The 17,912-nt window shown below is 38.8% G+C and overlaps 1 protein-coding gene across 2 annotated transcripts; it reads left to right on the forward strand.

Annotated features, from left to right (window-relative positions):
• Window positions 1–11,164: 11,164 nt before the first annotated feature.
• PPDPFL (pancreatic progenitor cell differentiation and proliferation factor like) lies at window positions 11,165–17,017 on the forward strand. Of its 2 annotated transcripts, none has more exons than XM_059488277.1 (4): window positions 11,165–11,427; window positions 12,410–12,499; window positions 12,585–12,684; window positions 16,941–17,017. In XM_059488277.1, exons 1-4 carry the CDS (start codon window positions 11,373–11,375, stop codon window positions 16,978–16,980), a joined length of 285 nt encoding a protein of 94 aa, XP_059344260.1. In that variant the 5' UTR covers window positions 11,165–11,372; the 3' UTR covers window positions 16,981–17,017. The 2 variants fall into 2 exon arrangements, with proteins under 2 accessions (XP_059344260.1, XP_059344270.1); XM_059488287.1 differs by lacking the exon at window positions 16,941–17,017 and adding an exon at window positions 13,114–14,582 and having other exon boundaries at window positions 11,170–11,427.
• Window positions 17,018–17,912: the final 895 nt, after the last annotated feature.

Consider the following 17,912-nt stretch of genomic DNA (forward strand, 5'->3'; position numbering starts at 1 on the left):
TCTCCAGCACTGAGCAGTTTCTCAGATGGGATCAAAAATCAGCACCAGGAGGGGCTCATGATGCATATCCAGAGCTATTAAGACTTGGCAAAACTGAGTTTGATGGTGCATCTGGCATGCTTTTAGTGCATCAGAAAATCAAACGTTCATTTGGTGTTGGCACAACTTTTGAAGAGCACAGTGAAGGAGATCCAGAAGCTGAGTGGCCTCCAGAAACCATCTGGGAAGATGGGTTTTACTGTTCATGAATCTGGAGGATACCTGGAGCTTTTTGCCACCTCTATTGTGCTTTGTCACAAGCTGTAGCTCGCTGTAATAGAGTGATCACAGGGTAGATGCTGTAAGGCAGCAGCCGGCAGTGATCTTACAGGTCCTGCAGGTCTGTGCAGGAGCAAAAGACATCTTTCAAAGGAGATAGAAGAGCTTGCATGGTTGCAGTCACGGCCTCAAGGACTTCATCCTTGGCAGAGCACAACGTGCCTGTGGCAGACTAAGGGAACTGCAGACATAGACCAGGCACTGCAGCCTGAGCCTCCTTCCTGTGCTCCTGGGAATGCTGCTGACAGGGGTTAATTCTGCCTGCTTGTCTTGCAGCTCTGCAGATCCATGAAAGAAACAGCTGAACAGGTAAAGAGCTGCCTTTCTCAGATTTCCACCTAGCTCAGATATGTGCGTATATAAAAGGCCAGTGCTAATGGTGCATTTCCAAATGACATCACAGAATTCATAAGGTTCAAATACTTGCTTTCAGATCTTCCATTCAGAAAAAATAATAATTTAAAAAAGTAAAAGAAGTGAGTTCTTTTAGGCATGTATTAAGAATGTGCCTTTTTCCTCCTAAAAACCAAAAATGAAAAAATTTATTTTAATGATCATTTGGCAAGATGCAAATTTACAGAAGGGGGAATTTGGAGCCCTAAGGCAGCCAAGAGATGCTCCTTTCCAAGCTGAGCCTGCTGCCAGTGCAAAGAACAAGGTGAGCCAGATTTCATTTACTACCTGGAATAGTACAGCAGGCAAACCACAGGGAGAGGTGTTCACTCACTGATAACACAGCTGCTTCACAGGCACTCTTGTGCTTCTCAGGTGCTGCCAGGGCCACCCTGGTGATTCTTGTGAGCCCTGCTCCTTGGGCAGACACCTGCACCAGTTCAATCTCCTGGATTCGAGCTCCAGTGTTTGTAGTGAGGAGGTGACAGGACCAAATGACACTATTTACTCCCAATTTCTGAGCTTACTTAACTGTGACATTAATGAAAGTGTTGATGTGGATTAAGTGCTTGAGTTTAAATAATTCATTTAAGGAACGCTAAATAAATGAGTCAAGGAAAATGACAGAGTCCTTTAAAATATACAAAATACTATCCATTACAGAACTATCAAAGTTCCCCTCAATTTCAAAACCACAACATCTCTCCCACTTTAATACAAATTTCTATTAGAAAAATATTTTGCAGCTATATTTTGGGAGAAAACTGAAATTCTGCAGTAAGATTTTCTGATCTTTTTTTTTTTTTTCATTTTTTGTACTTCTGGCAAATTAAAGAAGTCATTATGGTGTAATAGAAAATGATATAATTTTGGACTGGGTAACAATTAAAATGAATGAGGTTATGAATTGTATCAGAAACACTGCTTTTATATTCAGAAATGCTGTTTGGTTCAGATGCCATTTTATGCCTCCACTATATGTATTACACTTTCAGAAAATAAAAAAATAGAAAACTCTATCGGTGATATAAATCACAAAATCACAGTAATTATGTACAAAATGTGAATGTTTGAGGATAGGACTTGTTCCTGTTGGCTTTTAATTTATTGCTGAATAACTGCCCCTGCTCTATGTGCCTGCTTTGATTAATGCAGAACCATCTTGTCCACATGTGCCTGAAATTCTGAATATTGCAGCTTGTGCATAAAAGAATATGCCTAAAGATTTAAATTATTGAATCTGAGCTGCTCTTATTTGTGAATATTTTGTTTAACAAGCTAGTTTGGAGAAAAAAATCCATTATAAAAAAGTCTCAAGATTTTATGTAATAAAATTTTAAAAAGGGTGGGGTTTTGGGAATGAATCTCTCCAACAATATTCATAAAGATAACTTCAGGTGTTTGGCATCCCTGGGTCACCCAGATGAAATTACAGAGATGGAGCTCTGCTGTTAAACCAAACATTACCTGAACCCAGATCCTCAGAAGTATTTAGAAACAGTTGTCTTGTATTCTGTTCAAGCACTGATCCTTCCAAAGGCTGACAGCACCAAGCTGGTGAATTACAGAGCAGATGTGTGAGAGTTGAAGCCAATGCTGAGCAAAATGACTTCGTTCTGGCAGCTTGCCTGACTTTAACCTTGCTGTGCATGACCCAGCTCCAATACCAAAGCTCTTTCACCCACACAGAACTACTTTTTTCTCAAAGGTGACTTACAAGAAAACTCGAGGTAGAATGGAAAACTGTTCTTTTCAACAAATATTTCTCAAACTGCAGGTCAGTACCTTTTTGGCAGTCCTGAAAGGGCCTAAAGTGGGTTGCTCAAATATCATGTGGCAGCAGTTCTGTCTCAGGGTCGCAGCAGCTGCTGCATTAACAAGTGAGGACTGCGGTTGCAGGATTGATAACCACCCTAAATTGCTGACAGCAGTTTATTTTCTCCAAGGCAAAGAAGTGAATATGAATGCTTGTAGCCAATTAGAAACTCTTCTCTTTTGACTGATATGGAGGTTCTGAGCTGCTGGGAAGTCTAATTGAAGGTAAATGAGATGAACCAAATGGAAGTGACGTTGTCAGATTTGCATAAAACAGTCCTAGATGTTTCAAGGTTCTCCTGCTGAGTTCAAACAATCTATTCTCTGCATTTATTCTGCAGTGATATGTGAAATTAATCCAGCACTTTTCACAGCTCCTTTTACTCTTGCAAAAGACAGACACATGTCCTGTATCATACCCTATAAAACATTTTCAATTATTAACCATCAACTAATTGTTTACGGTTTTATTGGAGTAACTGTTTCACCTTCTTGTTCTGTTTCATTATAACGCTTGATGTGTTCTACAATATCTTCTGTAGCTTTGATGCATAAGCAGTTTGGGTGATCTCTAGTTTCGCAGTCTGCTATAACTTGCTTTTCTCAACAAAATTCTTCAAAGAGACTAGATTGCATTGTCACAGATGCCCGATAGGAAACAGGAGGAAGAATGGAGGGAAAAATTAGCAGCAATCATAACCTCTGATCACATACATAATTATTTAGTGTACCTTTTGATTACAGCTAATTCCAGTATTCTGCCAAAAGTCAACTGGCAATGAAAGTGTGAAATACTTTCAATTCAAAATGTATGAAGGATCTGTTGGACTTGAATTCACTTGAGAAAATTGCAGTTAACTGCAGTGCAAGCAAGAGAGAGGAAAAAAACCCAAATTTAAGCAGGGTGAGGAAAATGGGCTATGCACTTTCTGTCTGATCAGGCTCCTCATGCCTGAGACTGATCCTTGTAAAACTATTTCAAAATTGTTGTACTTCAGTAGGATGAAGATAAATGAAAAACTGCCTATCACTATTTTCACTGGTAAATCAGAAAGTAGATAAACTCAACCCTTGACAAGATATCCAGTGATAAGATGCAGACACAACACTGACCAAATGAAAATAATGCGAAAACTTCATTAAAGTGTATCAAACTTCACTGCATTATCAACTTGAATCTTTAGATTCTTGTCAAAGTTTGGTTTTTCAATATTGGCATTTGCTAGGAAAACCTACTATGAACCTAGTCAATAAAATAATACTACAAGAATACTTGTGTTCCTGAAATTGCAAGGCTGCATGTGGGCCTCAGTTCTCATTTGTTAGAAAAAAAAATTACTAAACTTCTGAAAATCTGGGAATTATTTAAACTATAAGAAAAGTGAAAGTCAGGGAACTAGGTGTTCTATGTCTAGCAGCTGTATTCAGAGTCAAGTCTATTCACTCTGAGGAGAGTTACCTGTAGCATCACCAATGTGATCAGACTCTCATTTACTGAAGGAGATTTCCCTCCCATCAGCAGAACATCAGTGACCAGTCCTCTGATTCTTCATCAATTTTGATATGATTCAGCATCACGGGAAGTAGACAAACACTTGTCAGGGCAGATTGTGTCATAAGAGGCAGAAGATTGGAGCAACACATCTCAACTGGGTTGGTCTTATTTAGAGTAAATTACTGTCTGTTTGATGCACTCAATGTAACTCTGTGGTGAGAAAGGTTTGTTTATGGCTTCTTGCTAGTGCCTTGGCAAAATACATCCTACAGATTGAGAAACTCTGGATTAAAGGACCCCTTGCCATATTTAATTTAATTTAATTTAATTTAATTTAATTTAATTTAATTTAATTTCATTTCATTTCATTTCATTTCATTTCATCCTCTTCTGTGTTTCTTGGACAGTACTAATACTGTTTCAAGCCTGTAATTCTAGTGGTTCAGTAGCAGTGACTATGGCCTCAGATTCCCATGTGGGAATGTAAACAGTATATCCTGACACAGAATAACCACTTGCATCCACCTTAGAGTTTGATGGGATGAAGAAACTCTACTTTCTTTCCTCAGCTCCAGGACATGCTGCCAACCATGCCTTCATTGCCAGTGAGATGAGTTCATATTTGGAGAAAATTCTGCTGGGATGCTGGGCAATTTTACCTTATGAAGAGCTCAGCTTGGCTACCTTTTCTTTCTCATAGGATAAATTGAAGTGCAGTGTCAGTATGTCATGCTTAGAGGATCAGCAATGGTGTCAGCTAGGATTGAGACTGGGAAGAATGGTCTCCCAAGGAAGTTGCATGTCTGGCTATTTTCTCTCCTGTTTTTGGGGTGTTTTTTTTGCTCCTAAATGGTCACAGAAACAAAGATTGCCATTGCCTGTTCTCCTTTTTTTTATGTTGCATATTTAAAGCAGAAGGCCCTCCCTGGTTGTGTGAATGGGACTGTGCTCTAGCCCTTGCTGTGCTAAAAGACTTGGCAGTGTGTGTGTGGAGGCAGCTTTGCAGAAGCCTCGGAGCAAGACTTCCTGCCAGCAGCATCTGTGGAGATGGAAACTGCCACTGCATTAGATCCATTAAGATCTAAAGAAATGCAATAACTGGACCCTAATTAGCCTAATCTACACCCAAATGTTAAACATGGTAGGTTTTCAAATGGATGCTTAGCAGAGTCATTTGTCTGCCAGCTTATTGGACTGCATCTTACACTAGGCACCAGTGACGTCACATTAAATTAACTAACCCTTGAATTAATGCCAGGGAGCCTTGACAGGAGACAGAACACGATTGTCCATTCTATTAAGATAATTAGAAATGTCCTGGAATGGCTTAGGGCTTTCCCTGGCTTTTTCCCAAAAAACTGCCAAGCAGCTTGGGTTTTAACACAAGCAAGAGAGAATTCTTCTTCATTTTGGTAGTAAACATCTTATTTTGCAGCATAAAACAGTGTGCCTGTTGCCCATTTCATAACAGTTGTCTTCAGGGCCAAAGAATGGTACTAAGCATATTCAAAGTCTGATTTCAGGTGAAATTAAGTGCGTGGGAGTCTAGAAAAAATGGCAGAGTCCCTGATCAGTCCTAATAGTGTTTGCACTTCTGAGGTCAACTGGTTAAATTTTGAGAGAAGAAGGAAACAACAAGCATAATGAACTGAGGATCTGACCTGACATCCTGGTGTGATAAGTCTGACACAGCCAGCCTTCCTCCTCTGCATGCTGGAGGGATTTGTGAGTGAATTAAGGCTTCAATGTTTCTTCAGGTGTTGCTGTCACAACCTCACCATATAGATGTAAGTCTGCCACACCTTCAGGATATACAGTTTGCTCTAAGAAAGCTTGTAAAAGTAGACTTTGGCTTCTGAATTCTGGAACAGTTCAGCTCTGTGTTGTCCTGGGCTAGCTCTGTTGCTAGGTTAATGGGAAATTTTCCAGCTGCAAAATTATGAATATGTTCTTATTCACAAGTTCCCTGATTCTTTTTGCACCTCATGCTGCTCCATTCTGAGCATCTGGCCTGGTGACAGAACAACTAGTAAAGAAATGAGGATGCCAGCATGCCTCAGTGCTGAGGAATATGATGGGCATGACGGGCTACTACAGCCTTCTAGGATGCCTTTGCAGAGCTAACAGGTTGTGCTCAAACTGGCGAGCCTGAGTCCATTCTACCTGCAAGGACAGAGAGAAAGCAGGTACAGAAGTGAATGAGAAAAGAGTCTGTGGGTGTATATCAAAATGCACAGAACTCTTTACAGCAATTTGAAAAAGTGGATGCTATTCAATAAAATGTTTTAACCAAAATGGACAAGAGTATTAAAAATATGCAATTTGGCCCTGCATCTCAGTAATGGATGTGAAATTGAATAACCAGCCAAATTTCTCATCTCTATAGATCAATAAATTTCCAGGGACAGAATAAAAAGGTATAATATAAACATGTTTCAATCTTGCTTTATTCAGTTACATTTCAATCAATTACATATTCTGTTTTGTAGGAATACAATTTTTAATCCTTATATTTGGTGATACTGGGAGCTTATATCTTCTTCTTCAGAATACTTGAGAAAAAAAAGTAACAAAAGTCCAAGTATTGATAATCCTTCTGAGAAAGATGTAAAAGATGTAGCTTGATGGAAGAACTTTGTGCAGCTTGTTGCATATGGATCCAAAGAAAAATGGCTTTAGTGAAGAGCTAAGATAAAACTCAAGTGACAAATGCTAAAATGTCTTTCTTTTTGTGTGAGTGTAGTGCTGCATTGGACATGAATTGGACTGAATATAGAGAAATTTGTAACTTTTAGCCTTTGAAAACTGTCATTTCACAGTAAATGCACAAAGACGTACTAACAATTTAGAAATGTACAGTCTTTCTCAGTGTTTTTGCCATGCAATTTGTATGTAAAAGTATGTGTTTTCCCTGCTTTTGCTGACATTTCTGGCAATGTGCATCATTCAGAGGTGTACTCCATGCTCTCTAGAGATCAGTAGCTACCCTTTGCTTTCAGTATTCTCTCATCCAATATCTTAAATGGTCAGGAAAAAGAAGTCTTTTTCTCTTCATCAAAGGTGCTGCTTCATTTTGTTTTTTGCCAAATTTATATTCACATTTGTAGTAAAGATTAAAAATAAACCCAATGAAAGAAAGTGCCACAGCTCTCAGTAAACAATCAGCTCATTACTGGGAGTGGTCATTACTACAGAGCTGATGATTTGCAGTGGTGTCACACGCTGCAGTGGTGAAGAAAAGTTTTTCTTGTCCCTTCTGTGCTCAGGATCTCCCCAGCAGCTCCATGGCCTCATGTATCTTTTGCAGAATACATACAATATGAATTTCCATTGCCCTGCCACCTCTCACTCTGCCATTTATATAATTCTCACACTGCCATCAATACCTCAACTCCTCTTGTTTTTGATAGATGAGTCCTGCATTCCTGCTGAGCTGTTTGGCTTGGAGGAATATTTGAAAAGTAAAACGAATGAAAAAAGTAAGTGATGGCACTGGTCCTTGTAAGCAGCTAACAAACTAAACAGGTTTTGATAAGTAAATTTTGCATGGCAAAGTTTTTTTACTTCACATAGTGGAACTATGAAATTTCTTTATTGCAAGCCTCTTTTATAGACTCTTCAAAATTTGACAGAATAGGTATGCAAAGCAATTTGTTGAGATAAATAGTGAATAATTAGAGTTACTAATCCATGAGATCCATGAAAGAAATGTTTCTGAAAGTTCTCTAAAAATGTTAATACATCCTTTACAAAATGGATGTATTAACAAAATTCAAGGAAGTTTTGTCTTCTCATGGAGAACTGGTACACACTTCCCTTAAAAAAAGAGTGATTTATAATTTCTGTAAAAAATTGAAATGACATGTTAGCTGTAGATGGGTAATAAGATTAATTGAGATCAGCTCAGTTAGTTACAGCAGAAAGCTAATAATGCCAAGGTGTGGGCTCAGTCCCTGTATTTGCCACTCACTTAAGAGCTGGACTTGATGATTCTTATACGTGCATTTAAACTCAAACTATTCTGTGATTCTATGATTTATGAAAAGGTGCAAAATCTGCTTTTCCAGAGGGTTGTTGGGAGAGAACATTCAACCCCCATGTGCCAAAACAGTACCTTTCTGCATATGCATTCAGAAAGCTGCCTTCACTCAAATTGTTCACATCTCTCTAAACATTGTCAGAGCACCAATATAATCATACACAGGACACAGCTCTGAAGCAACACTGTAGAATTTCAAATGCCACAGTACTCTTAGAGAAGGTTAAGTGGCAAGGAAAAGTAAAAAAAAGTCATAAAAGTGCACGGAAGTCCAAAGCAAGTCCCCAGAAAGCACCAGGCTCACAGATGTTCCAAGAAGTGAAAGAGTAGTTAAGTTTATTAGATAAACATTTTTGGTAAATAATTAACAGGTCAGCTTCAAAGTATAACTCAATATAGACTGCTTGTTTGTTTTCCTTTTTGTGACAGTGATGTTTTGCTTTTAATGTGCAATAAAGGGTTATGTCAGGTAATCCTGGCACAATACAGTGGGAGATTGATCCATTTAATCAGTTGTATTGATATAATTTTTAATTTCAAGTTACTTTCTGAGAAGTATCCATGTTTCATGGGATCACAAACAAAACAGCCTCTATTTAGTAGTTATGCATAATACACAAATGCTATATTAACACTATTGTTAAGGTCATAGTATTATTAATTCAAGGGTCTGGAAATGTACATTTTGTAAACACATTTTTACAAAATTGGGGATTATGTATTTATTTATATATTATTTATTTCATAGGGCCCCTGCCTCTTCTTGGATAAAGCATGGGTATGAACTGAGTTTGTTATATTCAAAAGACTATAGCATGTATTTAATAGGACTACTTCCATATTCATGACAGAATTTGAGAAGTGATGCAGCCAAGGCTTTCAGGGAGAAAATAATGGGTCAGTGGTTAAGGCAATTGAATGCTGTCTTGAAAGTTAAATAGCAACCTTGCCCCTGAGTTTGTAATTGATGCTATGTGAGTTTCTTTATCGCAGGTGGCCACTAACCAAGTTTTTCAGTGTCTGATTGAGAATCTGATTTATCAACACACTGAGCACTTAAATCTGGATCTGAAGTAAATGACAGCTATAAGTGGATAAATGAACTATGGCATTGAACAGTTATAAAAAAAATAAAGTCTTAAACAGCCCTCATACGAGACGTGTAAGATTTTTGGTAAATTTTATCTTAGCTCCTCTGGATCTCAGAATTCCCTCTTGTTAGCTGAAGATAACAGCATGCCTTGGTTTTGTAGCAATACTTTAAAATAATTGTGCCAGTATTTTAGAAACAGTCTGCCAGAATGACCATGCAAGAAAAAACACTTGGGAAACCTGCAGCTCTACATTCAGAGGATGCTGTATTCTTACTAAAAGAAAATACAATAGATAGGACATGACAGACTAAGTGAGAGAAATAGTGGAAAATTTCTCATTAAGTAAGCCCTTTCTATTCCAGTGCATTAAAAAAGGCTCTAAACCAAAAGTGGTAGATGAGCATGTATACCAAATGATAAAGCCAAATTATACATGTGCAGCAGTGAAACAATTGAAAATTTTACAGACCTGGTGTTCCCTGGATCCTGTATATTTTGGCATGGCTCTGAAATGGATCGATGTTTGTGAGGCTTGCAAGAGAGAAAATTATGTCTGTTTCCTTGTAAAATACAAGGCCTATACCATGGGCATGCTAGAGCCTAAACAGCTTTTCTGATAAACTCCTTGACAAACCAATGAACATTACCAAAACATTAAAACAGGATTTTAAAGCTGTAAGACAAAAGCTGATACAATAAATGATAATGTTACTAGCTCTGTCTAGGACACAATGCTGTCACTACAAATGCCCACCCTCACAGCCCAAGAAGACCATTTCTTATGGCTCTTTGGGAAGATCCCTCCTCTCTTTCAGGAATGGATCTGACAATTCAACAGAGTGCTCAGTGTGAAGGCATTTATGGTGACAAAAACAAATGGGGTGTTGCAGAAATTTATTGCCTTCAAATGGAACAAGACTGAAAATGGAACTTGATTAGAAGAAGCTGCAACAGTGAGTACTGCTACTCTTACAGTGTTTTTCACATAACAGGATAAATGTATGGGGTAACTGGTGTTAGTGCTTGGTATAAAGTCATCTGCAAGGAATATCCTGTGTCTATATTGCAGATTTCTCAGTGATGAGCCTTCAGTCTTTGCTCAGGAGAGACCACCACATTGTCAAGACTGACAGCATATCAGTAAAAAGGCCTATGAGAACACACTCTGCTTGCCTGTTACAAATGCTGTGTGGGTATTGTTTTAGAGGTGGTTTCCCTGCAGAGTGGTTTACACTGTGATAAATATGCTAGGAGCTATTATGAGCTATGTCCTTAACATTTGAGATAGAATTCACTATTCAAGCAGATGTGACAGTAACATCGCAGTAACATCGTACCACACACACTTCACCTCTGTGTTCTTACCCACAGCCCCTGCTAGGGAAAAATAAAAAGGACAAAAAGTTTTGCTGTGGAGCGGGAGCAAACCAAACAGCCAAAGCTATTTGTTACTTTTTCTCTTGACAGTTCTGAAAGGTGAGGTCACACACTGTTGGACTAGCTTTGCCATACAATATGATTACAGCAATGAAAAGGAGCTGTGCATTTATCATGGGAAAGTAAAAGTAGTTTTGTGATCTATCTTGGACTTCATTTTAATTTTACCAAGACTACGCGATCACAGTTTTAATCATTACCGTGAGAGTGGAGCTAATTCCTTTGGCTTCACTAAAGAAATCAGTGTATATGCATAGCCACGTTCGCGATTCTGAACAAAAATCTTTATCCAAACCGGCACCCGTCTGTTCTTCCCATTGCCCATAGGGAAGAAAATATCCAACGCAGCAGCTCCTAGTCCCCACTCCAGCGATGTGCTCGGGACCACAGGCAGGAGCGGGCACCGAGAGGCCGCTGTGGGGACGCGGAAGCCGCCGGGGCTGTCCCGGGCCGACCCGGGCGGGGCAGGGCGGCCGCGGGCTCCGTCCCCTCCCATCCCCTCCCGTCCCCTCTCTTCCGTCCCGCCTGTGCCGCCGCCCCCGGGCGGGGGGAGCCGCCTGCCCGTCCCATAAAGGGCGGCCGCGGCCCCGGAGAGGCTCGGTGCGGAGCAGGGCCCGGGTTCTGCCTCTGCACGGCCGCTGGCCCTCCCGCAGGTGAGCCGCGGCGACGGGACAGCACTCCGCTCCCCCGCCGGGCGCCTCCTTCCCCCGGCACAGAGCGTCCATCCTTTCCTCCGCAGGCTCCTCCCGGAGAAAGCCGGATTCCCCGCCGAGTCGCTGCCATGGCCTCCGTCCCGTCCGCCGGCTGCCTCCTGGCCAAGAACCAGTACTACAGGAGTGAGTGCTCGGCGGGGCGGGAGCTTGTCCCCAAACACACCCCCCGCCCTTCTCTCCCCTCTTCCTCTCTCCCTGCCTGGGGAGCGCCTCTGGAGGAGGGAGGCTGAGCCCCCGAGCCTCTCCCGAGAAAGCGGCCGGGTTGTTGGCACTTGTGTTTGAAAGTGTCAGAAAGTGTTTCAGGTGATGTCTAGATGAGCTGGAGGCAAAGAGTTGCCTTTGCCTAAATAGCTTTTAATTTCTTGGAGAGTTTTTCATATCACAGAACTTTAGTTTTAATGACCATCTGCTTCTGGTTATTTATCTACCTTTATTTTTTAAATTACTCTACTTAGAATTATTTATTAGTGTCTTATATATATATATATATATATGTATAAAACATGACCTAGTAAAAGTGCTAGCCTAGCAAGTCATGGTTTCTACCTTTACTTCCTATTTACTTTACTTCCTATTTACTTCCTATTTACTTTACTTCCTATTTACTTTGGAAATCTAGGCACAATACAAATCAATTCACATTTTTTTGTTTCTAAATATGTGAAATAATCACTGCTTTGAGAGTCCACGTGGTGTGTTAGGATTCGTAGGTCCACGATGGACACTAATGGGAGTGTAGTATTTAGTTGTGTCATAAGGGAAAGCATGGCAATTGGGTTATTGTGGACATGAATTTTCAAGGATGTACTTGCTTGTCTTGACAGCAGTGGGGGCATGATCAGTGGCTTTGTCAGTGATTTCACTGAAAGTTATGCAGACAGATCTCAGTATGCTTTTAAGGGAAGTGTGAGTAGAGTGAGAGAGAAACTGATATCAAAGTTCTTATGAAAACTGTAGTAGAACAGTTACACTCTGTGGCTCAGTGAAATTGTTTCCTCTGAGGCAGCAGCATGTCTGAAAAGCTCCTGACGTATAAAGAGTGCACTCTCTCAAAGCACTTTTTTTTATTTTTTTTATTGCATGTGTCTCTGTTTTCCACGAACAGCAAGACTGAACTCAGAATCCAGCGTTTCTTCCAGCTCCTCCTGCTGTTTGGATACTGTGAACATCACAGACCAGGACAAAGCATTGCATGGTATTGTTCCCTTCTTTGAAACACTTTCCAGTTTTTCCTGTTATTCATCCAGTGTCTAATGTTGTGGGCTTTTCTCCTTTGGCAGGGTTACCAGAGTTAATTGATAAACATTGGTGGATAAAAAGCTTCTTCCACAGTGAACCCTCTCCACCCACTGTTGGCAGAAAAACACTCTCAGCAAGCAGGTGAGTCCTGCTTTTAAAACAGGGGATAACTTACTTGCTATGCTTTCCTTTTGGTAACAGTGTTAGTAAACAAGTCATAATCAGCTAAAACCATCTGGTGAGGTGCAATGCTGTTTTGATGATTTAAGTAGAATATACATCAAGTGTAATGCTATGCAACCTTTCTATGTTTTCATTTTAACAAATGAACTCATATGCTACTTCCCATTAGGCAGGTGGCAGTGCCTATTACTGTTTCACACTTATGGGGATGTTTATTTAATCGTCTACCTGTACAACTTGCACAACCATTTATGCAGTTTGGCCATTTTACTTTATGTTAAAAAGCTGATATGAATGCATTAAAAATACTTAGGCAGATAAATAAATGTCTTTGAGGTAAATACAGTGAAAATTATGTTTATAACCTTTATAAATATATTTCTGCAGTACCAACAGTTGAAAAGGACAGCATGATGGCTTTTCTGACTGAGATGCTACATACAGACTTGTTTTTCCAAGAGGCTTGGGATCTTCCTAATGTCTGGGTTCAGCTGCAAGAGGAAAACAAAACCTTTAGGAGAGTGGAAAAGTGTATTTTCAAAATATTTTTTCAGTAGCTAAAATGATATTGCTTAATGTACATATCCATGGCCTACTGTGTTCTTTCCAGATTTGCCATAATTTGTGATGTCTCTCTAATGAAAGTTTCCAGGAATAAACATCCTGATGACTCGAATAATTAGAGAAAAGTGACAGAAAAAATAAGACATCATAGATTTAGGAGGAAGATGTGTATTGAATGACTTTGCAATAGGTGATTCAGTTAAGTTGCCTTTAAGATACCAGCTCTATAGGCAGTCACACTGATGTAAGCAAGATTCAGATCTATAATCCAGAGTAGGACTGCTGTGTGGCACATGTCTTTTATCCAGTATTTGTGTACCAGTTACAGGGTGTAAGTTTACAGGAATGCTTGTCAATAGCTTTGCTTTTAGAAAGCCCAATTATATGAACAAGCAATAATGAGTTTGGTTTCTTTGATCAAGCAGAGTGCATAGATCCCAACTTCAAATACCCAGGTACCACTTTCATTCCTACCTATGTATGCTGGTGTTTGAGGACAGAATACAGGAGAGGAACAAGAAACCAGTAATCCTAATAGAAACTGACCTTTTCCAAGGATAAGAACAACCATAATCAGAGTTGGTACTTCTAGTTTGTTTTAGATTTCTTCTGCCTGCTTTGTTGTGGCTTAAAGACCTACTTGTTCCTAAGTGGCAAATTCTATCAATATTCTGCTCTCTGCCGGATTAGTTATGAGGGCGAGATCTGGCAAAGGATTCCACTCAAAGTAATAACATTATTGTTGTTATCCAATGTACTTTTGTCATGCTCTTGAAAGGCACTATATCGTTGCATTGCTGAAGACTAAATGAAGCTAATTAGTGTAACAATTGTTTATTCTACTGGGTATGACTGAAACACATCGAGGACTATGGGAAATAAGTATTTGGCTGGATTATAACATTTGTGACTAGTATCTATGCAACTTTTTGATGTACTGTCATTAAACCTGCTGGATATTTGTCCATCACTGGATGAACTAACAGTAGCAAACATTAATGTAGGCAACATCTTTTTATTATAGGCTAATGGTTGTCATGGTTATGCATAACTCCAAGGTGTATCAAGTGGTTGCTTCAGGGAGTTTACAGTCTTGGTGGAGGCAATAAAGGCATGGCAGATGACAACAGAAAAGAGCACAATTCTGAAAACTTGATTTCAAGGGTCTTTAAATTGACTTGTGTCTTACTTTACTGCTATGGTATAGTTTCATCTTTGTCTGTTCTCTAAGTATACAGAATGACCTTTTTTTATACTAAATTTTTTTTTTATTAATAAAGATTTAATCAATATTTTGTCTGACTTATTTTTGGCCTACAAAAGCAAAATAGTGTTCTATGTTGCCTGTGGTGGAAATGCTGTGTAGATTTGGGTTTTCTGTTTTGAATGTGTATTTATTTATTTTTTTTAAACAAATTATTTGAAAAATTTAAAACCCCCTCAAAAGTCTATGTTGTGTGTGCATCACATTCTTCCTTTAGTCACTTTAAGGTCTGACGTGACTTTGAAAAGGAGTGCAAACTAAGAAAAAGCCCCTACACCTTTTTCTATAAAACCATGTTGTAAAGGAAGAAAGACAACACAAGAATAGTTACAAGAAGGTGACTGAGACTCTCTTTGAAGATCTCTCTTGAAATCACAGAAGAAAGAATGCTGTAACCTTATTATTATTGCACATGTGAAATACATGATTCAGGAAACACTGTGGAAAATCAGTGACAAGTTTCCATATTACTCACTGAGCTTAAACTGCTTCTGTCCTTACAGAGTCAAAACTTGGGGTGCAGAACAGGCTTAAAGAGCTGATAAGCTGCTAAAACCTACAAAAGCTCCCCTGAACCAAAACACAGTTATTTTTCAGGGAGTGGTGAGGGGAGGAAGGCTGCATGTTGTTTGCTTTCATCTGCTTAGGCTCTATGAACAACTTGTTTTTTGTAATGGCAACAATATGATAGAAATGCCATCCTCATGCCATCCACATCCTCTGCTGCTGTGATCAGCTCAGCATTTGGGCACCCCTGCCAACTCACAGTGGTCTGTGCCAGCTCTTCAAAGTATGCAATGGGCCAGCTCCATTAATTAATATCTAATGTTGCTATAACAAACTCCTGAGAGGATATGGGTAAATGGAACATGAAAGTGCTTGCAAACAAAGGCCTGCAGTTTTTTATGTCCAAGTAATAGGGAAATGTTAGTTTTCTTGATTTAAATGCCAATTCAATGCACCTTTGAGAGGAGGGGAAAGCCAAAATTTAATTGATTTAAAGAGAAGCTGAGATAAATAGGAAGGAGAAGCTAATTGTATCGTTTAAATGTCACTTAGAGTAAGGAAGACAGTATCATTTCATGTGCCAGTCTGGCCAAGACAGTACAAATGTTTGATCAATGATTAATTGTAATAGAAAAGAAACACTTTTCTGCTTTTTCCTGTTATAAGGTCTATAAGTAGAGATCTATTTTAAGTTAATCTGTACATTGTTATCCATCTAGAAAAAAGTGAGTATAAGACACAAGAATTGTGCTAGCGTGTAAATACCGAGTTAGATTCAACTATCATAACCAGATTAGGAGTGGAAAGCTGGCCTTGAGAAAGATTTTTCTTTTCTTTACCTTAAGCACATATATAGTAATAATACGTAATAATAGATTTCCATTTCTTTTCTAAAAGGAAATTTAAGTCATAGTGCCCTGGTCCTAGTAGTATCATATTTAAAATTTAAAATAGAATAAAATTCTTGTACCATTTGTTTTGGTTCAAGAAGGATGAAATCTGCTGCTCTGCACATTTAGAGAGAGAAATTCATAATAATGAATTTTTCCTAGTTGTTATTTGAAAGAAATACTGTAAAGTTACATTTCTTTCCTAGAGTTTTCTTGCCTGTATGTGAGGTAAGCAATACTGTATATTGTGGATGGACAATAGTGAGGATTAACTCTAAAGACTGGAGCTGTTTCAGTGAAATGGGATTTTTTAAAAATAAACTTACTTTTTCTGCAGAAGCAAGAATGATAAATGGACCGAGGTACATACAACAGATTTTCAATATAAGAATAAAGAGAAAATCTAACAGCAAATCAAACTAATTTTGAGTTCTTAGGAGTAAGTAATATCCTTGTAATTTTTTGGTTAGGGTTACTTCTCTTTGTGGTATTGCAACATCCTGATACTTGAAAATAATTGCAAATCCCTCTTCATTTTTTTTTCATGATCTTAAATAATAGTTCATTATTTCTTCTTGAGAGAAGGCTCTCTATTATTGTCATTTCTCAACTCTTCTATGAAGGAAAACCCAAGCAGGGTTTACTCAGACATTTCTACCAGGATTAATATTGTTTGCAAAACATTTCTCGGGTTATTTCACATACAGCTGCTGACTGAAAATTTTGACCATGACCATGTTCATTGCCCTGGCTGACTCTTCATTGATGGAGGGATTCTGTCAGATTTCTTTTGTCATGCACTCTGTCATATGCCATTTTAAGCTGTTCTGGCAGTAGCAGATGTGAAATATACTTTTTATAATCACTAGAAGATAGGTTTTTGTAATAGAAAGAAGCAATCACTACTAAAGAAGAGAATCAGATCACTGTTTTGGGACGGAGTTGTGAAAAACATTTTTTCCTTTTTTTTCCACTTCCATCCCTCTCAGAAACTGCAGAGAAAGAAACTGCTGTTTCCCAGCCCTATGAAAAAAGAGAAGATTCAGGTCCCACTTACAGTTCTTGATGGTATGTTCAGAGACACTCTATTGACTTTTTCTCAAAACTAAAATTATAAAAGTGCTTTTAGTCAAAATGACAGAGCGTGATCTGTACAGAGATATAAAGTTAGTGCAGCTCATAAAAGGAATAAAAAAGGGCCTCTACACTCAAAAAGTTGCTTTTCTTAGCTATGTTAACCACTGTGTCTCCTTCAAACTCAACCATCTTTAGCATCAACAAAATTAATTTTCATTTAATTGCATTTCAGAGCAAGCAGATTTCATACCTGTAATACAGAAGATATAATCTCACTTCACTTGTTTAGCTGAAGTAACACCACTGGGTGCAAGATAAAACTCTTTTTTCAGTTAGGAGAACTAAGGTACAGATTGATGTCTGCTGCCCTGTGGGGATCATCTCCAGGACAGACTGAAGCCTGGATGTTCATGAGAAATCCAGCAGGACTGGAAGTAGCTTTTCAGAAACATATTCTGATTTTGTCTCCCTTTCCTTTCCTTTTATTTTGTTTTGTTTTCTGTTGCTCTTTTGGCACAAAGTGAAAAATCACTTCATCCTGACTTTGAAGTAGTCAGGGATGGAGAGTCTGTAAAACAGCCTAAAAGTAAAATAAACTAAAATAAATTTTTTTCTCGTTGATCACCTTCATCTTTAAAGATCTTTCCCACTGGTACCAACTTGAATTTCTCTGTGGACAGCAGGTCAGGTACTAGTCAGAAATGCACAACCTAAATAACAAGTAAAGTTTTAAAGTGCTGATTCCAGCTTCTCTTCAAGGATCTCTCTGAAGAGGCTGCATGATTTTGTTTAATATCCAGCTACACCAACTTCAAGCAGTATTTCAGCACTGTAGAATTGGATCAATAAGTGGAAGCAGCTGGTGATGTGCTTTTTGCTTCTGT

This window comes from Ammospiza nelsoni, chromosome 1, assembly GCF_027579445.1.
Source record: "Ammospiza nelsoni isolate bAmmNel1 chromosome 1, bAmmNel1.pri, whole genome shotgun sequence".
NCBI lineage: Eukaryota > Metazoa > Chordata > Aves > Passeriformes > Passerellidae > Ammospiza > Ammospiza nelsoni.